At 41.3% G+C, this 22473-nt stretch overlaps 1 protein-coding gene across 1 annotated transcript; it reads right to left on the bottom strand.

Annotated features, from left to right (window-relative positions):
• Positions 1-10501: 10501 nt before the first annotated feature.
• On the bottom strand, positions 10502-20935 carry LOC306846531 (adiponectin-like). Its single transcript, XM_079379964.1, has 3 exons — positions 20842-20935; positions 20253-20545; positions 10502-11475 (listed from the first exon to the last, which is right to left on the bottom strand). Exons 2-3 carry the CDS (start codon positions 20542-20544, stop codon positions 10937-10939), a joined length of 831 nt encoding a protein of 276 aa, XP_079236090.1. The 5' UTR covers position 20545; positions 20842-20935; the 3' UTR covers positions 10502-10936.
• Positions 20936-22473: the final 1538 nt, after the last annotated feature.

The raw sequence follows: 22473 nt of genomic DNA, 5'->3' as shown, positions 1-22473 counted from the left end.
GTACCTTTATATGTTCTATTGAAATAACTATAAACAAATTTGCAGATGACTGTGGCCACAAACATTATAAATAGAATATTCAGTAAGAAAGTATGAAGGTTCTGGGAAAACTGTGGTAAAAAAAAAAAAAAAAAGGCATGATATTATTTGTATATTTTATTTTCCTGCAATAGGTTTTTGGAGACAGAAAAAAAAAACAAGCCATCTATTTATGGCTGTGTGGATCTACCAAAAAGGGCTGATTCAGTAAATAGAGGCTGGTGTTTATCCTACTCAGTGACAGGCAGACGTGTGGAAAGATCGAGAATTAGGCAACTGACCTGATGCAAAGTCATTGTTTAGATGCGGTAAGCTCAAAACTGCATCTGAGTAGCTCTTTGTGGAGTGATAGACTTTCCAAATCCTGGAATTACTCAGTGAATAAAACGCTTTTTTTTTCTTCTTTTTTTTACAAATCTCTTAGAAAGGCCTTTCCGCAATTGTTTAATGTTTTAGGCGAGTGGTTGGGGTCTGTCATTGTTATGGATTCCGTGGAATAATTTGAGCAGCCTGAGAGAAGTTACACATGTTGGATGTTTAGGATAAAGCAAATGAACTGCAGTAAAAAGGGCCTTACCTCTCTATGACCTCCCAAATCCACCCAAAATATATTCCAAGATAATAAGACAAGATAGACAAACTCTTGACTTGATTTTAAATACACTGAGACTCCTCACCCCACACTGTAACATATATTGAGTTCCTGTGTGCTGTGAACTCCTGATCCCTATCTTGTACAACCCTGTTCTTAAATCCATTTAAAGAACATGATTGACTCCACAAACAGTCCTGCACTCTAATTGTAACTGTAGTCTAAATGTATTGCACATGTTTTAGATGCTGTCACGCCAATGTGGAGCAGGAGGAAAAGATATCCAATGGCTGCTGTTGTTTAAGAGATAATGTAGATATATATGTCTGTGTATTCGAGGTATGCATGCTTGAATCAGGGCTGTGCTTGTTTTTGTGTGTTACATGTCAAAGGTGGAAGATAATCTGGATTGAGTTAATAGTCATATTATTATTCCTGAGGAGCCTAATTATTGAGCAACAGCAAGTAATAGCGCTTGCAACTAATGCCTTTAAACTATAAAAGTATTAAGAAAGTATTATTAAAACTGATAAGACTTGAAATTATGATTGCATGAGCCACATTCAAAACTTGTAAAATAGAACACATAAGTTACTTTAATTCAGTTATTTGCTTGGCAACTATTAACAGCTTATGAAATTAGTATTCGCTAATGACATATAATGATATAATGATATCTCTTTTTTTTTTCTTTCCTTTTTTTAAAGAGATTAATACTTTTATTCAACAAGTACCCAATAAATTGATCAAAAGTCAAAAACAAAAGATGTATAATGTTACATAATATTTGTATTTCAATTAAATGCAGTTTTTTCTGTTCATCAAAGTATCCAGAAAAAAAATGTGCAGCATCATATGACTTGCGTTACAGAGGAAGGCAAGATTTTCAATAAATAACTTGATATTGTTGGAGCTTCTCAGTTCCTGGTCACTTTAAAATTTCACTGTATGGAATATTTCACCATGAATATTCTGCATAATACATTCTTTTGTGTTCCACAGAGGAAATAACGTATAGTGAACGATATGAAAATCAAACAAACATCTAGAATGACACGAGGGAGAATGAAAGTGTTGACTTTAATCAAAAAATCACACACCTTTGCTTTAATAATTCACTTAAGTCATCACAATGTAAAACTGTCAATGGTCGTATATTTTCAAGTTTTATTTTCCTTTAGCCTATACTTATTGGCATTATTTTTTTTTGTTTTTTTGTTGATGCAGTTCTCTTCATCCCTGTCCTGTGGCTGCTTTGAGACAGAGTGAACAGAGAACAGAGTGGTAGTCATTAGCGAGATGAGGGGAGAGTGTGTCATGACAGGGGCCGCAGTGATAAGGTCAGGAGTGAGAGCCGGGGGCCACATAGAGGGGCTTGATGAGTGAGTGCTCAGCTTTGGAACAGCTTCACACGACAGCAGACAGGCTTGTAGCTGGCCCCTGTCAAGATAACATGGGTGAAGACAACTGTGGAAAAGGGTGGCCATACATAGATGTACACATATACTTGGTAAAGGTACTCCATAGACATGGAGCTGTACTTAGTTTTGTTGTTTGTTTTTTATTTTATTCAAAACTCTTTCATTCAAAGCTCAGCACAGTAAAGGCAAGCTGTGGCTCATTTTCAATTGCTTTGGCACAAAATACATTCAGTGACTACTACTTTCAAATTCTATGCAAATTCTATGCACCTTCAAGTTCAAAACAGTTTTTTTTTTGTAAAATACAATAATATAAAATAAAAACAAAGAAACAACAACAGAATTGCATAACAAAACTGAATAAGACAGCTATTTCTACATTTCTATATCATTGCTGTATTGAAATATATTCCAAATCTAAAAAATGAAATACTTATATCAGAAAAATTAGATGTAACTGAACACCTACACATGTTAGTCTTTCAATTATATTACCATCTACAAAATGGTACAACTAAGGATTATTAACTGTAATGTAAACATGATCCATGTAACAAAGATACAGCAGTGAATTCTTAATAGCAGAGATGTTTTATTCCTGTTATGTATGACATTTTACAAAAGAAAACATAATGATACCCTTTGTTAGGGTTTCTTTTTTTTCTGTTTTAGATCATTGTTTTATGATGAAGTGTTTGTTGCTTTGCAGCCTTTGCTAGTGTTATTGATGAATGATTTGATTTAAGAGATTTATTAAATGTTTTGGTAGTTTCAGTGCATTTATCGTGTGAAATTTACAGCTGTGCCAAAGCTGAAAGTTGGTAAGTAGAACTGTGTGAAGAGTAAATAAATAAATAAATAAGCTGTCAATAGAGAAATATGCTTTTGCACCCAGAATAGTGTAGTTCAGACACATACCAGCAGGGGCTTACTTGCCCAAGATAAACAGCCAAAACTTGAACCAACTGTCAGTTTACATTCAAAGCAGAGATTAATGCTGCCATCTACAGTAGGATATGTGCGCTTACACTGAAATGGACACTAATGGACATATTTACCTTAATCAACTACAGCTGGTATAAATAAAAAAATAAAAAACAAACAAACCAAAAAAAACCTTGTGTGCAGCTGTTACTGAACTATATTATGCCTCTCCTCTTTAAATCATACACATGCTGTAAACCAGGGGTGCCCAACCCTGTTCCTGGAGATCGACTGTCCTGCAAAGTGTAGCTCCAACTCTACCTCTAAAGGCAGGTGTGTTTGATTAGAGTTGGAGCTAAACTTTGCAGGACAGTCGATCGCCAGGAACAGGGTTGGGCACTCCTGCTGTAAACAATATGATGTATTTGTACTTGGCTGTCTAATTGACACAAACCAAAATGAGTTTGGTTTAGTTTTATGAAAAGTGTGTTGGTACATGTTGACAGAGGAAATTAAAAGGCTAAATTGTCTGTGCAAAAAGTGTACAGGTTTGTTCATACTGGTGAATCACTATTTAAGCATGTCTTCAATAATATAACAATCTTTTTTCTGTTCTTTTGAAGAAAAAAAAACTACATCTGGTCTGGCCTGCGGGTGGGTAAATTAACAACAAATTTATGTATTTGTGTGTGTGTGTGTGTGTGTGTGTGTTTGTGACATATGAGGTCATTACCCCATGTCCCCATTTTTCAAAACGCTTATAAATCTTACAGAGTTAATTTTTTTGAGAAAGTTAAAATGTTTCCTGTAAGGGGTGGGGTTGGTGTAGGGCAATAGCACATACAGTTTGTACAGTAATACGCCTATGGAATGTCCCCACTTTTCACAAAAACAAACGTGTGTGTGTGTGTGTGTGAACTATGCCTTTAAACACAAACTAGTGAACTGGTCCTTACCCAAAGAAATTGGTCAAATGATGTTTCTATTTAAATCTAGTGTTTGCACATGGTTCTGTGAGGGTTATGTTTAGAGGTAGGTGTCAAGTTATAGGCAGAAGAGAATATCAATAACCTAATATTAAAACAATGGAAGTTTATGAGATGTCTTCACTAATATAGTGAAAACAATATGCAGGTGCTTCAAGGTCAGACTGGTCTAGACATAAGGGGGATTTCTAATCAGTACTGCTCATATTACTCCACTATATGAGGAGATTATATTCCAAACATTGCCCTCACACTATCACTTTAACCCACTGGTGCTGTTCGGTCATTTCAGATGGCCAAAAAAAAAATGTTTGGAATTTTTAAAAATCGCTACTTCATCGGAATGGTATGAAACTTGGTGACTTTTATGGCAGTTTCTACGTGACCACAATAAAAAATTGTGGACTTGATTCGAAAAAGCTAAATGGCCACAGAAAAAAAAGTGATGCTCGCGGTCAAAAATGAAATCAATAATCCAGCCAAAAATGCAGTCAAAACACAGACACCAAAGTAGGGGTTACACACTAAAACATCAAGAGTACAAAACAGACACGCATACTCAAACACACACTGACTTACAGACACACACACACACACACACACACACACACACACACACACACACACACAACTACAATTATACACACACAAATGAACTTGTGGCAAAATAATATGGCAAAATTGAGCCAGAAGACTCAAATAAGAGGTTGGAATTAGATTGATTAATCTCTGATAGAGCATTTATGTTCATTTTTGTAACATTTTTGTTGAATTTTGATGTAATGTGTAACAAAATGCCTTTCTCTATTTTCAGGTTTGACTGTAGTAAAATTAATGCAAAAACTAACATTTCAAACCAAAATAAAAAAATTATATATATATATATATATATATATATATATATATATATATATATATATATATATATATATATACACTCACCCAAAGGATTATTAGGAACACCTGTTCAATTTCTCATTAATGCAATTATCTAATCAACCAATCACATGGCAGTTGCTTCAATGCATTTAGGGGTGTGGTCCTGGTCAAGACAATCTCCTGAACTCCAAACTGAATGTCAGAATGGGAAAGAAAGGTGATTTAAGCAATTTTGAGCGTGGCATGGTTGTTGGTGCCAGACAGGCCTGTCTGAGTATTTCACAATCTGCTCAGTTACTGGGCTTTTCACGCACAACCATTTCTAGGGTTTACAAAGAATGGTGTGAAAAGGGAAAAACATCCAGTATGCGGCAGTCCTGTGGGCGAAAATGCCTTGTTGATGCTAGAGGTCAGAGGAGAATGGGCCGACTGATTCAAGCTGATAGAAGAGCAACTTTGACTGAAATAACCACTCGTTACAACCGAGGTATGCAGCAAAGCATTTGTGAAGCCACAACACGCACAACCTTGAGGCGGATGGGCTACAACAGCAGAAGACCCCACCGGGTACCACTCATCTCCACTACAAATAGGAAAAAGAGGCTACAATTTGCACGAGCTCACCAAAATTGGACGGTTGAAGACTGGAAAAATGTTGCCTGGTCTGATGAGTCTCGATTTCTGTTGAGACATTCAGATGGTAGAATCAGAATTTGGCGTAAACAGAATGAGAACATGGATCCATCATGCCTTGTTACCACTGTGCAGGCTGGTGGTGGTGGTGTAATGGTGTGGGGGATGTTTTCTTGTCACACTTTAGGCCCCTTAGTGCCAATTGGGCATCGTTTAAATGCCACGGCCTACCTGAGCATTGTTTCTGACCATGTCCATCCCTTTATGACCACCATGTACCCATCCTCTGATGGCTACTTCCAGCAGGATAATGCACCATGTCACAAAGCTCGAATCATTTCAAATTGGTTTCTTGAACATGACAATGAGTTCACTTTACTAAAATGGCCCCCACAGTCACCAGATCTCAACCCAATAGAGCATCTTTGGGATGTGGTGGAATGGGAGCTTTGTGCCCTGGATGTGCATCCCACAAATCTCCATCAACTGCAAGATGCTATCCTATCAATATGGGCCAACATTTCTAAAGAATGCTTTCAGCACCTTGTTGAATCAATGCCATGTAGAATTAAGGCAGTTCTGAAGGCGAAAGGGGGTCAAACACAGTATTAGTATGGTGTTCCTTATAATCCTTTAGGTGAAGGTATTGTCTCTATTTTAACATGAAATACTGCCATAATTGAAAAGTAATGTCAAAATCTTAGAAACATTTTTTTTATTATTATTTTCAATGGGAAAATATTGATAATAATTATTGCATAAATATTCATTAGGACCATGAAATTATCTCAAAATACAGAACGAAAAAGAAAAAATATTATGGAACAAAAATATACTACATTGATTTTACTGCAAATAAAAAAAGTTCCATTTCCGGTGTTCGGTCAGTTTTGACTGCAAACAAGTGTGACCCCCAAATGAACAATACCAGAGGTTTAATGTTAAATAATTTTTTTGTACAGTCTTTCAGTATTCTAGTGTATACACTACATTTTGTAATCAATATACAACCAACCATTTCAAGAAACAAATTCAAATAAATAAAAATTCCTACTTTTCACAGTATGATCAAACATATTAGTTAAAGGAATAACTGACTCAAAAATGGAAGTTTTGCCATCATTTAATCACCCTCATGTTCTTACAAACTATACATGACATACTTTACTTCAGATAAATGTTGAAGTACCAGTACTAATTGTTCTTTCTTTCTTTCTTTCTTTCTTTCTTTCTTTCTTTCTTTCTTTCTTTCCTGTGCAGTTTAAGAATAGCGACTGGAGCACAGAATAAATAAAGACACGAAACAATATGAAAGTGAGTAAATTACAACAGTTAATTCATGGGTGAATTGTCTCTTTAAGCATACTTAAATTAATCTTGCAAATGAGGGCCAGGTTTTAGAAAGAGATCTTGTTACACCCCGGTGTCCTAACAAATTAGACTAAAAATAAACTAAAATTAGACCATGGAACAGCTGCTGGGGCTGGACAGTGGCCAATGGAAGACTCTTGACAATCCATTCATTGCTTGCAGACCAATAAAGATTTGATTGAACTCGGGATCTGCATTTGATGTGCATTCATAAGTAAAATGATAATGCACTGTCTCTGGGTTATTATTGAAAAATAAATCCTGACAAGACAAAACAAATGTCGTAACAATATACAGTAGGTTAATATTAATATTAGACTTTCATCTTCAATGCAATCAATAAGGGAGACGTATGGTGCCAGTTGGGCTGTAACAAGAGAAAGCCAGTCTGTGGTGTGATATAAGACACAAGGTGGTATTATGAACAATCAGGTCCCACTAGAATAGCCAGAGACTTGCTGAAACTATCAGTTCTCAAATTACATAAGAAGCTTTTTAAATGTAATTATGTTCACTTCATAGTTTTCATTTAACAGATGTGCACTGTATAACTCCAAAATATTTTAGTACAAATATAATGCTTCTTTAATTATATTTTCATTAAAACAATAAAACAAAATATTAAAATAAAAGATTTATTCATTCATTTTATTTTTTTCATGGGAACAGAGTTATGCCAGGACAATCCTCTACAACAGGGGTCGGCAACCTACAGCACGCATGCCAGCAGTGGCGCACAGAGGAATAGCATTAAAGTGTGAGAATTAGCTTGCGCTAGTCTACGGATGCGCGCTCATACACATACTACGCGCTTCAGATCAAAGAGCCGTGGGTTGAGTTTTTTTGGGCTACTTTTATAATGTACCGCGGCCGCCCAAAGTGAAGCCTATATATACATAAGTGATCACAAAAGGAAGTTATTACAAACACTCGATGGTGGTTAAAAGTGAGTTCTGAGTAAAAGTGTACTATTAATCTCATAAACTGTCTTATGTAGCATGATGCTAATGTTAGCTCTAATGTACCTGCAGAACAGGTCCAATTCTTAGTCCATTCCTTTATTTCAACACATTTACAGGTAAATCCTAGTATTTTAAATTTGCGATTAATCGTGATTAATCACAGTTCAGGACTGTGATTAACGCAATTAAATGTTTTAAACGATTGAGGTCACGGAACACATCTTTCTCTCTCAATCATCTTTGTATCGCATGCATTTGATGCTTTGCCCCCCACAAAAACTACATACAGATACATACATACAGATTATGCTTTAATGTTTGATATCAGATAATGCAAAAACTTTTCTTTTTCTTTTTTCACACACACACACACACACACACACACATGTTGGGTTTCCATGTTTTATGGGGACATCCCATAGGCGTAATGGTTTTTATACTGTACAATCTGTATGTGCTATTGCCCTACACCAACCCTACACCTAAACTTAGCCCTCACAGGAAACATGCTGCATTTTTAGATTTTCAAAAAACTTTATGCTGTATGATTTATAAGCTTGTTTCCTCATGGGGACCAAAAAATGTCCCCACAAGATTAAGATTTACTGGTATTACTATCCTTGTGGGGACATTTGGTCCCCAGGACGTGATGAATACCAGGTGCACACACACACACACACACACACACACACACACACATATATATATATATATATATAGCCTATATATATATATATATATATATATATATATATATATATATATATATATATGTATGTATATACAGTAGGGAAAAAAAATTATTTGGTCGCACTTTATATTAGGTGGCCTTAACTACTATGTACTTAAATCAAAAATAAGTACAATGTACTTATTGTGTTCATATTGTATTGCAAAACACTTCTGCTGCTATTGAGGTGGGATATGGTTAAGGTTAGGGACTGGTTTGGTGGTATGGGTAGGTTTAAGGGTGGGTTAAGGTGTAAGGGATGGGTCAACAGTGTAATTATAAATGTAATTACAGAAATTAACTACAGATTTAACTACATATAGCTATTTTTCAAAATATAAGTACAATGTAAAAACATGCATGTACACAATAAGTGTGTTGTATCAAATGATTAATTTAAATGTAAGTACATAGTAGTTAAGGCCACCTAATATAAAGTGGGACCAATTATTTGATTCCCTGCTGATTTTGTACTTTTGCCCACTGACAAAGAAATGATCAGTCTATAATTTTAATGGTAGGTTTCTTTTAACAGTGAGAGACAGAATAACAACAACAAAAATCCAGAAAAATGTTTTTTTTTTAAATGATAAATTAATTTGCATTTGAATTAGTGAAATAAGTATTTGATCCCCTATCAATCAGCAACATTTCTGGCTCCCAGGTGTCTTTTATACAGGTAAGGAGCTGAGATTCGGAGCACTCTCTTAAAGGGAGTGCTCCTAATATCAGTTTGTTACCTGTATAAAATCCACCTGTCCACAGAAGAAATCAATCAATCAGATTCCAAACTCTCCACCATGGCCAAAACCAAAGAGCTGTCCAAGGATGTCAGGGACAAGATTGTAGACCTACACAAGGCTGGAATGGGCTACAAGACCATCACCAAGCAGTTTGGTGAGAAGGTGACAACATATGATGCGATTATTCGCAAATGGAAGAAACACAAAATAACTGTCAATCTCCCTTGGTCTGGGGCTCCATGCAAGATCTCACCTCGTGGAGTATCAATGATCATGAGAACGGTGAGGAATCAGCCCAGAACTACACAGGAGGATCTTGTCAATGATCGCAAGGCAGCTGGGACCATAGTCACCAAGAAAACAATTGGTAGCACACTACGCCGTGAAGGACTGAAATCCTGCAGCGCCTGCTCAAAAAAGTACATGTACAGGCCCGTCTGAAGTTTGCCAATGAACATCTAAATGATTCAGAGGAGAACTGGGTGAAAGTGTTGTTGTCAGATGAGACCAAAATCGAGCTCTTTGGCATCAACTCAACTCTCCGTGTTTGGAGGAGGAATGCTGCCTATGACCCCAAGAACACCATCCCCACAGTCAAACGTGGAGGTGGACATTATGCTTTGGGGGGTGTTTTTCTGCTAAGGGGATAGGAAAACTGCACCACATCAAATGGGCAATGAACGGGGCCATGTACCGTCAGGGCCAGGGCATTGAAAATTGGGTCGTGGATGGGTATTCCAGCATGACAATGACCCAAAACACACGGCCAAGGCAACAAAGGAGTGGCTCAAGAAGAAGCACATTAAGGTCCTGGAGTGGCCTAGCCAGTCTCCAGACCTCCCATAGAAAATCTGTGGAGGGAGCTGAAGGCTCGAGTTGCCAAACGTCAGCCTCGAAACCTTAATGACTTGGAGAGTATCTGCAAAGAGGAGTGGGACAAAATCCCTCCGGAGATTTGTGCAAACCTGGTGGCCAACAACAAGAAACGTCTGACCTCTGTGTGTGGTTTTGCCACCAACTACTAAGTTTTGTTTTGCGAAAGGCTCAAATACTTATTTCACTCATTAAAATGCAAATCAATTTAACTTTTTTTAAAATGCATATTTCTGGATTTTTGTTGTTGTTATTCTGTATATATATATATTATGAAATGCCTTTTACTTGCTATAACATCAGACGACAAAAGGCAAATAGGCTAAATAACCATATTGACAATATAGAGGCCTTAGAAATTCATGTATTGAATACAGTAAGTTTTAAAAAATCTACGTAAACGAAGTTGAAAAAGTCGAAAAACAGAATAGAAATTTCAATATATTAATTGAAATCACTGTCCAAGATGCAGCTGCATGCTTAAGGGTTACAATTACAATTGCAATTACAAGAAAGAAAAAAAAACAACAACTTTCAAATAATTTCCATTGGTCTGGTAACATTTTGACTGATTTTATAGGGGATACCTCTACACTCATCAACAATTTTGAATAATTTGGCAGACATACTATACTATCACTATCTTTGCTCTGTAAAACAGCAATTAAAATAGATTTCAAATTACATGCAATACTTTGCTGAACCTCATAGCTATAGCTTGGTGCAAAACTGAATCACATCTCCCGATGCTAAAAATAACCAAATTAATTCATTTAGGGATTGTCAACGTCTCAGTGCAGATGCAGGAATATTAGGATACAGGAGGAAACCGGAGAAGGTAGAGTCGTTGGTGTTATCTGCATACACTCCCCCAAATGCCTCATCTCCATAGATTTGTAGCCATACCTCATCTCCTGCCTCCAAACGCAAGATAACAGAACCTGATGCTTGATCCACATTGGTCTCTTGGTATTGGTCAAAGGTGAACATGATGGTCTTGTCATTCAGGTAGAGACTGACTTTAGCATCTTTAGTGTAGACGGTGAGATGATAAGTAAAGAAGTACACTCCTGGCAGAACACAGCGGAACTTTCCGGAAACGTCATCATAATGGTGCTGGTCATTGTAGAAGAACTTGTTGAAGCGGATTGGCACATTGGTGGCACGAACAAGCTCACTCAGACCTACACTAAAGGCTGAATGGTAAGACAAGGCACTTTCGCCACGGGCCCCTTTCAGACCTGGGTTCCCAGGAAAGCCTCTTGGTCCAGCAGGGCCAATGTCTCCCTTCTGTCCAGGATCTCCTTTCTCACCTGCTTCACCTGAAAAAAAAAACAGAAGCATTATATACTTTAGCAGTCGTACAACTCAATTAAATAGGTTGTTACAAGATCAGAATCAGAAGCCTGGAAGGATCCTAGTGCTTTGTCTTTTGTTGTCTTACTTCCCTAAGATCAGTCCTGGGCTTAGTACAAGTTTGCCACCTCGAACATGACTTCGTGGAGAGAGGGTGTGGGCCGCAATGCTTGTTTTCTGACCGTCTCCAGCTGGGACTATAGAAGCAGAGTCAGAGGAGAGGATTGAAGGATCCCTACCATGGCAAAGGGATGTGTTGCTCAAATGCCACCAAAATAACCTTCGCCTTCCTTAACTTCTGGACCACAGTCTCAAAGGAGGTGCCAAAAAGACAAAAAGGTGTGAATGGGGCATCAAGGAGCAAAGATCTTTCTTTCCCCTTGAGCCCTAAAAGGATAAGCCACAGATGTTGCTCTGTGGCCCTGCCTACACTGTAAAAAGTGATAAGTTGACTTAACTTAATCACTCCAAAAAGTGATAAGTTGACTTAACTTAAAAAAGAATTGAGGAAACCCCTGAATCTGACAATTCACTTAACTTATTTTTTTTTATTATTATTTATTTGATAATTTTAAGGCAAAGGGGTTTCCTCAATTTTTTTTTAAGTTAAGTCAACTTATCACTTTTTACAGTGTACCTACTTGGTGGCACAAAGGGCAAAGTCCTGCAAAAGTTGGGCCTGATAGGCCTGCAACACCAGCATGGTGTGCAGGGCACCACCAGCCTGTTGGCCGCTATGTAAGCCTTGGCCATGAGCCTTTATAGCAGGCTGAGAGGGCTTTGAGGGCCTTCCACAAAAAAGGCAACTGGATGTATAAGAGGCAAGAACACAGGCTGAGTACAGTTTCTCCCATAATCTCACCACTTCCTGGTGAAGATGGGGGAGAAATGGCTCACCGTGGGGAGCATTTATGGCTTGTGAGGAAGCTTATCCAGCCTGCTGGGAGCTGCTTCCTCTCTCCAACAACCAGTATAACGTCTTAGGTTACTCTCATAACCCCAGTTCCTCGAGGGAACGAGACGCTGCGTCGATGACGCTTTGGGGAACGCCTAGAGCGTAACCGGCTCTGAATACCAATGAAATCTGTCCAATGGATGGGAGGGACATCACGGGCGAGGTGACGTAATGACCAGCTGGCATAAAAGCACGTGCGGTGAAACCGGCGTCAGCTTTGGGAATGAAGCAAGCGCTGGCAGGGATGCCGGAAGTGTGGCCCCGTGATGCAGCGTCTCGTTCCCTCGAGGAACTGGGGTTACGAGAGTAACCTAAGACGTTCCTCTTCAGGAACTCGAGCTGCGTCGACGACGCTTTGGGGAACAAGATACCCACGTCCCCAGACTTCCAAACCCCTGCCCTGTGTGTATCCAAAGGAGCACAGCTAGGGCAAAAGAACAGAAGAGCCTGGAGTGGCTCGCATGTCCAGGCCAAAAATCTGACAAAGTCAGAGGCGTGGACCAACCCGCAGCGTTGCAGATGTCCTGGATAGGGACACCTGCAAGAAAGGCCTTGGAGGCCGCCACACTCCTAGTGGAATGAGCCCTGACTCCCATCGGTGAGGGGAGGTCAGAAGACTCATAGGCCATCTGAATGGCATCCACAATCCACCGACTGAGGGTGTGCTTGGAAGCAGGAAGACCTCTCTTAGGGGGACCATAGCAGACAAGCAACTGGTCCGCCCTTCTCCACATGGCAGCTCTGTGGACGCATGCGTCCAGTGCTCACACTGGACGCATACGATTTAGCTTTTGCTGGTCAGGCTCCCGAAAGGGAGGAGGACTAAAGGCCTGCAGTACGACAGGCTGTGGCGTGACCAAAGGAACTTCGCAAAGTCCAAGTGAGAAGGGGCCACTGACAGGGCCGCAAATCCCCAACTCTCTTCAGAGATGAAATCGCCAGAAGAAACACAGTCTTCAGGGCCATCTGAGATCTCCTCAATAGGCTCGAAGGGAGGCCTACAGAGAGCGTTTAACACCACAGCCAGGTCCCAAGGAGGGACCCGAGACCGTACCGGAGGCCTTAGCCTCAGTGCACCACGGAGGAAACGTGTAACTAGGGGTTGTGCGCCCACTGTCAATCCACCAAGAGGGGTGTGGTAAGCAGAAATTGCCGCCACATAGACCTTCAAGGTGGAGTGGGCTAACCCTGCGGAGAGTCGAGCCTGCAGGAACTCCAGCACTGTACCTACTGGGCAGTTAACTGGGTTGAGCTGGCGATCTCTGCACCATGAAGTGAAGAAAGAGTCTCCACTTCAGGGTGTACCGTCTCCTCGTAGAGAGAGCTCTGGACTGGAGAATGGTCTCAACAACCTCAGTTGAGAGACCGGAAGCTATGATCTGTGCCCCCTCAGGGGCCACACCCACAGCTTCCACAACTCCGGGCGGGGATGCACAAGGTGCCTCCTGCCTGTGAGAGGAGATCCCTCCTGACTGGAATCTCCCAAGGAGAGCCGTCGAGGAGGGAAATCAGGTCCGAGAACCATACTCGGCCCGGCCAGAACGGGGCTAATAAATAAGCCGGAGTCCGTCCCGGCGCACTCTCTCCAGAGCTCCGGGGAGCAGAGCAATCAGGGGAAAGGCGTACAGACGAAGCCTCGGCCACGTCTGTACCACGGCATCCAGCCCCTCGGAGCTGGATGACGTAGAGAGTACCAGAGGGGACATTGCGCTGCATGAGTAGCGAAGAGGTCCACCTGAGCCTGGCCAAACACTCTACAGATCTGCTTCACCACCTCGGTGTGAAGCATCCATTCCCCGGATAACAGCCCCTGCCTCGGCAGGGTGTCTGCTCTCCATTGAGATGCTAACTCAGACGCTCAGAAGGGAGCGGCATGCTCAAGGTGACCCTCTAAGTTGAGGGGAACAATGCCAGCTCGACCAACCAGGAGAGCTCGGCCTCATAGCCCACACAAAGATCTGGTGCGCCAGCCTGTACAGGGGGCGCGAACCGCAGACCTCCTTGGTGGTTGCTATAAGAGACCTCCGATGTGTTGTCGGTGCGAACTAACACATGACAGTCTCTTAGGTCTGGGAGAGAGCATTTCAGAGCCTGAAACACGGCCAGCATCTAGATGTGCCAGGAGAGATGATGACCACCCCCCAACCGGTGAGGGATGCGTCCGTCGCTAGCGTTACGCGGCGACAAGGAGCTCCCAACACCAGGCCCTGGGACAAGAACCAAGGTTGTCTCCACATGTCCAAGGCACGTAGGCACCGGCGCGTGACCTTGATCATGCGAAGCGGGTTTTCCCTTGGTCTTGAGCCACCACTGTAGGGGTCTCATGTACAGCAGGCCAAAAGGTATCCCGTTGGACGCAGCTGCCACCAGACCCAGCAGTATCTGAAACTGCTTGACAGTGAGTGACTGGCCTTCTTTCACCCTCCTGACTTTCGTAAGAATTGACTCGACGAGCAGGAGACATACGTGCCTGCACCGTGGTCGAATCCCCACCACCCCCAGATAAGTGGTTCTCTGTAATGGAGAAATCACACTTTCCTTGGGGTTCAGTCTTAACCCCAACACTTTTAAGTGAGCGAGAACAACACCTCAATGTTGAGCCGCCCTCCGCTCTGATAGAGCGAGAATCAACCGATAGTCGATGTAATTGAGTATACGGACGCCCCGTAGCCCGGAGCTAACGTGGCGCCCACACACTCGTAAAAGTGTGGGGTGAGAGTGCTAGACCGAAGGGAAGTACCCGATATTGGTAAGCTTTGCCCCCAAAAGCAAACCTCAGGAACTTCCTGTGAGTGGGAAGGATGGAGACATGGAAGTATGCATCTTTTAGATCTATGTGTCAAACCAGTCCTCGGACTTGATCTGAGATACTTACCTGCGCATCATGAACTTCAGTCTTGCAGACTGAGCGGTTCACCTGATGCAGATCTAAAATGGGATGCAATCCTCCATCCTCCTTGGAACTATGAAGTACCGGCTGTAGAACCCGGACTCTCTTCGTAAGGAGGACCCACCTCGATGGCTTCCTTCCTTAAGAGAGTATCTACCTCTTGTTCCATTACCAGAGCCTGCTTGGGGCCCACTAACGTGGAAATCACCCCATTGAATTGAGGCGGACGAGAATCGAACTGGAATCTGTAGCCTCTCTCTACAGTGCGCAGGACCCATCAAGACACATGTGGCAGTAGTATCCACGCTGTGAAATAGTCTAATAAGGGAACCAGTCTCTCGAGACTGGCCTCTGGTGTAACCCGGAGCGGCTAGCTGCTCCAGAGACCCCTGAAGGGGTGGCGAGCATCTCACCTCCGTTACGATACCGGGCGGAAGAGACTGAGATATAAGCTCGCTGGAGACCGCTGCGCCCTGAAGCACCATAGGTGGCAGGGTTGGCAGAACAATCTCCTGAGGGCGCTGGGGGGCAACGATCACTGTGCGCTCTACCCCAGCGGGGGCTACCCTCATAAGTCAAGTCAAGTCAAGTCACCTTTACTTATATAACGCTTTTTACAATGCAAATTGTGTCAAAGCACTGCACAATATAAAAAAAAGGAAAATAAAGTGTCAATAAGTTTGAATAGTGTCTTTGCAATAAGGTCGGCGATATCGCTGGAAATGAAGCGTCCCCAACTAAGCAAGCCAGAGGCGACAGCGGCAAGGAACCAAAACTCCATCGGTGACAGAATGGAGAAAAAACCTTGGGAGAAACCAGGCTCAGTCGGGGGGCCAATTCTCCTCTGGCCAAACAAACCAGCAGTTCAGTTCCAAACTGCAGCAAGTCAGATTGAATGGGCTCAGCTGGTTCCAGTGGTCTTTTCCGATGGCTGTCTAAGTGGCGGTGTCCTCAATGGGGATCTGTCTCTGGCGTTCATCCAGGTGTTTGGCCTCTGCCTACGATCAGGGACACATACGTCATCTCCCGGCGCTGATCCTCCATCTCAGGTGTTCGGTCATCTCAGATCATGTAATGGTTAGATCCAGACTGAAGTTCTGTAATTCCTGGCAGGAACGTAGAGACAAGCAGAGACATGATTAGCGTAGCTGCTGTTCCATCTAAGCAAAAATAAATTGTTCAACCCAAGCTAAAGAATAATAATAATGTACATTTGATCAGATATAACTGCAGTACAAGATTATAAAATGCATTATGTGTATGCTTGGCTAAAGAGATGTGTCTTTAATCTAGATTTAAACAGAGAGAGTGTGTCTGAACCCCGAATGTTATCAGGAAGGCTATTCCAGAGTTTGGGAGCCAAATGTGAAAAAGCTCTACCTCCTTTAGTGGACTTTGCTATCCTAGGTACTACCAAAAGTCCAGAGTTTTGCGACCTTAGATAGCGGGTTGGATTATAGCGTGGTAGAAGACAAGTTAGATACGCAGGTGCTAAACCATTTAGGGCCTTATAGGCAAGTAATAATAATTTGTAAATGATACGGAACTGAAGAGGTAGCCAATGCAGAGACTGTAAAATTGGAGTAATATGATCATATTTTCTTGATCTGGTAAGAACTCTAGCCGCTGCATTTTGGACTATCTGTAGCTTGTTTATTGAAGATGCAGGACAACCAGCTAGCAGTGCATTACAATAAGCCCTGATCCCACTCACATCAGGGCTTCTTGGCCGAAGACCTCTTCGCCTGCTTGGCTGGGAGGTCTTTGACCGCGCACCCTTCTTATTGCCCCGACCCGCTCCCGCAGGGGCAAGCTTGCCTACACGAGGAGCCAGCACGCGGCAGGGGCTGCTCTCGCCCAGCAGCCCCGTGAGCTAGAGAGCGGTGAGGGAGAAACCACTGGAACGCCGCCACCTGCCTCCCAAACCAAAAAAGGCCAGAAGGCAAAGTGGGGCGTCCAGAAGGAAGGCCCTGTCGCGTTTTTTTTTTAAATCCGACAGGGTCAACCAAAGATGCCTCTCCGCCGTCACCAGGGCTGCCATAGATCGCCTTGACGGTCTCCCTGGCGGCGCGGAGAGACAAATCAGCGGTTTTGCGGAGTTCACGGATGTGCTCCACACTAATCCCTCGCCCTCATCCAACTCCTTGAGCAGGTCAGCCTGGCATGCCCGCAACACCAGCATGATGTGCAGACATAAGCCAGCCTGACCCGCTGCTGCGTACCCCTTGCCTTCAGAGACGATGCAGCGTCAGGGGACAGATAGCTCGCAGCGTCTGTTCCACCCGCGGCATCGCTCTGTAACCGCGCTCACTCGTCCCCCGCACATTATCGTAGTAATCGAATGAGGGGACGAAGAGGCGGGCCGAAATATTTTCCCTACGACCTCGACACCTCAGTGTGGAGGTCAGGGAAAAAAAGGCAGGCTCCGATGTGGAGGTGAGTCTGAAACTGCAGAAAACGCTCGTATAACCCTCTGTGCGGTTTGACAAGACACTCCACAGGCTCCTCCTATTGGGGCGACAGAGTGGGTGCAACATGCTCGACGACTTCCATGTCAACGTCCTCGGAGGAAGACACGAGAAGCACCGATGCCGCTGCCCGAGGGGAAGTAACCGCAAGGCGGGCTTCCGAACTCGAGGAGCGGTCATGGGATCTGACAGGTGAGGATGGAGATAGAGACACGCTCGTCTCCGATCCCTCCATCAGATCCCGATGCGAACCCCGCGAGCGCCGTCCCCGCCCCGCCTCAGCGGGGAACGCCGCGGGGAACGCCAGACACACACAAGCTGTGTGTATCCCCTGTACACAAAACTTTTGCAGGGAGGGACACACAGGTCGTAATGCGCTTCTCCCATAATCCAAGCCTTAAACTGGCTCTTCTTAGACATAGCTAAAGACAAGACAACAGTAAATAAGACTGACAGAAACACAGAGCGCTTGCTGAATGACAAAAAGCTGACGCCGGTTTCACCGTACGTGCTTTTATGCCAGCTGGTCATTACATTACCTCGCCCGTGACGTCCCTCCCATCCATTGGACAGATTTCATTGGTATTCAGAGCCGGTTACGCTGTATGCGTTCTCAAAGCGTCGTCGACACAGCTCGAGTTCCTGAAGAGGAACTTAAAGTGCCCCTATTATGGATTTTTGAAAATTACCTTTCATGCAGTGTGTAACACAGCTCTAAGTGAACGAAAACATCCTGCAAAGTTTTAAATCTGAAAGTGCACCGTGTATAAAGTTATTGTCTCTCAAAAGAAAGAGTCGACTCTGAATCATTGAAACAAGTCGTTTTTAAAACATCCCAAGCCGTTTCATGTTGACATCAACATGAAACGTTAGCATATTGCCCGCCCACTTGTGGGTAATTTTTGTGTTGGTCTGAAATAAAATGCAAATTCATTGTTTGCCACTAGGTGCCGCTTTTGGAGTGGTAAAAATAGCGGTTTCCCCAGTAATGCCCTCACAAATACTGCTTTATCAAGCAGGCATGATGAAATGGAAATGGAATTGACCAATCGGACCAATCACCGCAGATTAGCGCCACGCAAAGGAGGGGTCTGGAAAAATGAATCGTTAAACAAATCGTCTGGGAGTTGTCGAGCAAATAAGGTAAAAATAAATGCATATTACAAGTCAATAAAAGTGTTTTTGGACCTTTTGTGCATGTCTACCTGATGTTGGGGACTCCCAAAACCAAAATATGAACCTTTCATTACCCATAATAGGGGCACTTTCAGCCTGGCCAAGGTGTGTGAAGAGTGTAATCTTTCACTGTCATGTCACTGCCATCAACCAATTGAACTAGCTATTTGCACACATGCTTCAGATACCCCTAAAAGAGTGTAATCTTTCACTGTAATGTCACTGCCATCAACCAATTGAACTAGCTATTTGCACACATGCTTCAGATACCAGCAACACCGGAGGCATTCCCATAGCATCAACACTGACTGAAGTTCCACTTTGAAAAGTAAACACAGTTTACTTTTATAGATTACAAATCATATAATTTAGTGAATTTGTCAATAAGTGTGGTTTCCCATTTTTTCAGTGTACCGCATATATCAATGGCTTTTTACAACTTAATTTCACCATAAACAAAAGCTTCAATGTAAGATAAATAATTCTTATTTAGACAAAATAAAAAATAAAAAAATAGTTTTCAGTCAATTTTTACTTTAATTAAATTTTTTTCAGTCAGTAAAGCTTGCCTGTATGTGTTCTGCTCATCAACACTCTGATGTCAAGTGAAATTACTATTTCAACATTTATGTTTAATGTTTGACTATTGGATAACATTATTTACACTGCCCTTCTCTCTTGTGGCCTATTTCACAAAGCTGGTTTTGGTAGTAGAGAGTTAGATATTTTCTAGGATCAAAGCCTGAGTTGACAAAAAAAGCTGATGATTAGTGTAATGGTACTGACAAAGCCTGGTTGGATTGGTTTTGGTTTTTTCAGTCCTGTAACCCTGAGTTTGTTCAACTAGCTTCATGGTACATACCTCATCTAAATTGGGTTGGATTTGTTTGTTTTTCAACTCTAAACCTACTCTGAAACTCAGAGTTTGTTTAAATAGCTTTGTGTAACAAGCCATTGGTAAAGACCTCTAAGATAAAAAGCGGTTTCAGAGGCAGAGCAACATGAATCATTCACAAAAACAACAAGAGTAACATTAAGAAAATTAAGAGAGAAATTTAGATTAATGTTGAAATATGAATTAAAATGAATTGCAAAAATCGCTAAGGAAAGCTCATGTCATTTTGAAAAAAAAAGGTGGGGGGGGGTCTATAATTATTTGTTCACAGATGCCACTTACAGAATTCAGAAGCACTGTAAGTTTCAGACAAATGATCTAGCAAAGTTCCAAACAGTATAAAGTGAGCTTACTCTAACCTTTATCTCCTTTCTCACCCCTCGGTCCATCACGCCCATCTCTGCCATCTCTTCCAGGTTTACCACTGTGCCCTGGTGTGCCAGGAACACCTCCCATCCACATGGCACATGGCTGTCTATGATCAGGTTGACTGACATCTGTTTCCGGACCCTCAGGCTCTTCCACGTCCTCTCCTCCCTCAGTCCCTTTATCCAACGCTGTCTGCTCTACATTCTCCTCTAGAAGGTCTTGACTTTGACTGAGTCGTCCAATGAGAAAGATTCCCAATAAGATCTTCCACAGCAGCGTCATACTGACGTCAAATGGAATATCCAAGAATTGAAATAAGCATGTTGTATTGATAAATATGTTTGTTTTGTATGTCATATATAACACATGAGATGTTGCACTTCACAAATGATCAAGTGTTTCACTTTTTGTTAAGATTTTTGAACACAATGTTATAACTTAACCCCAAACCTAAACTGCTTGATGCGAATGGCTTTGGAAATTTCAAAATATGTTAGTGATGTCAAACCTATATATTTGCTGATGTATAGACTATATTATGTAGACTATAATAATGATATGAAAAACTAGCTTTCTTACCTGGTCTGTAAGTGTTTGTCTCCCAGAAGCACAGAACACTAAGAACAACCACTGAGCGACGCAACTGCCTTTGTTGTTGATGTGCTGTCATCACAGTGGGTTTTTCTGAACTATATTTATCCAAGTCTAAATTCTAAATGTATTTATGGCTCGTTGAACAGCAGATCACTTTATCCAATCTGATACTAGTCTCACATACTGTACGTTGTTAAAAGAAGGTTTCTTTTCTGCTATATGATATAAATGAAATGTAAGCAAGAGAAACAGAATTATCAAGTGTCATGGCAGAGTTTTTCTTTATCCTTCAGTGAAGACCCATGCACTGAACTGAGTTCTCAAACCATTCTCGTTTTTTGTGCATAGTTTCAAAATGCACAATATAAGAGTGTAATTGAAATGATAATACATTGTTGTATTTAGTTACAGATAGCAATGTGTCCTGAGCATACAGTTTCTTAAAATATAATACATATTTATTTTTATTTTCATTTTCACTCAGCAGTCAGAGTCTAATTCTGGAAGCAAAGTTGTGCATTTAATGACTTCACTACATTGTGTTGTCATGGTAAGTTAATTTCTGTAATTGTCTGTAATTTATAAATGTCTCATCTGCATTACAAAACACATTATTCTTATGGTATCTTGGTCCCATCATATTTGCTGAAAAATTAATAGCATCATTTAATTTCCTTGAAGCAGAATATTCTGTCCTATTAAGAAATATTAGCCTGTACAAAACATTTAAATCATAATTTATTACAGAATATGTCATTTCTGTACATGAACTTAATTGGAAGAGAGATGGTAAAAAACCAACCAGATGGGGGCAGTACTGGTTCATCTGGTAATATACTTTTTCATAAATCAAGCACTAAAGGGCCATCTCAAGTATTCACATTCTCAACCTTTACCTTATATATCCACTTAAAATTTACAATAACTTAGCTGAATTTGGTTAGCTGGCAGAAGCAGAAGTTCTAGACCAGAGTATTAACATTATTAACAGATAGCAGACTTGTAAAGAAGGTATTGATAAAGAATAATTAGCATGAAAGTGTTCTAATGCCATACTTCCATCTGAATTCACAACTCACTCACAATCAAGTAATTATTTTAGTTAAATTAAAGAGTTCTGTCTCAATATAATGGGGGGGGGGGAAATGCATGCACAAACTGCTTTTATCAGAGCAATAGATCCAGTATGAGTAAATGTTATAGATAAAGGCCACTTATAAATTGCTAAATATTTTAATAATAGTTATTTCATTTAATTAATACTTAATTCTTTACTAAAGTAAATTAAGAATAAGTGAGAATAATATTGTAGCAAAACAAAAATGCAGTATATTATACGTCATTTTATTACAATAACTGCATTGCTGAGGTCAAACTCAAAATCAGAGAGGATGGAAGAACTGTACCTCTAAGGAGAAATATAATTTTATTGTAATATTTGCAGCGAGAGAAAGGATTACTGCAGGTGCTCAAGGTAAACCTTGAGCTGATGCTGATGCAATTCACAATGTCATGCTGAGCATATTTTTTCCAAATTGCCCTCGCAGTATGATTGCTTATTTACGTAAGCATTCTGCATTCTGCTTTAATAATACACACAAAATTTAATAAAAATTG

Source organism: Barbus barbus (genome assembly GCF_936440315.1).
Source record: "Barbus barbus genome assembly, chromosome: 26".
In the NCBI taxonomy this organism is placed as follows: Eukaryota; Metazoa; Chordata; class Actinopteri; order Cypriniformes; family Cyprinidae; genus Barbus; species Barbus barbus.
This window is presented reverse-complemented; position numbering and strand designations above follow the sequence as displayed.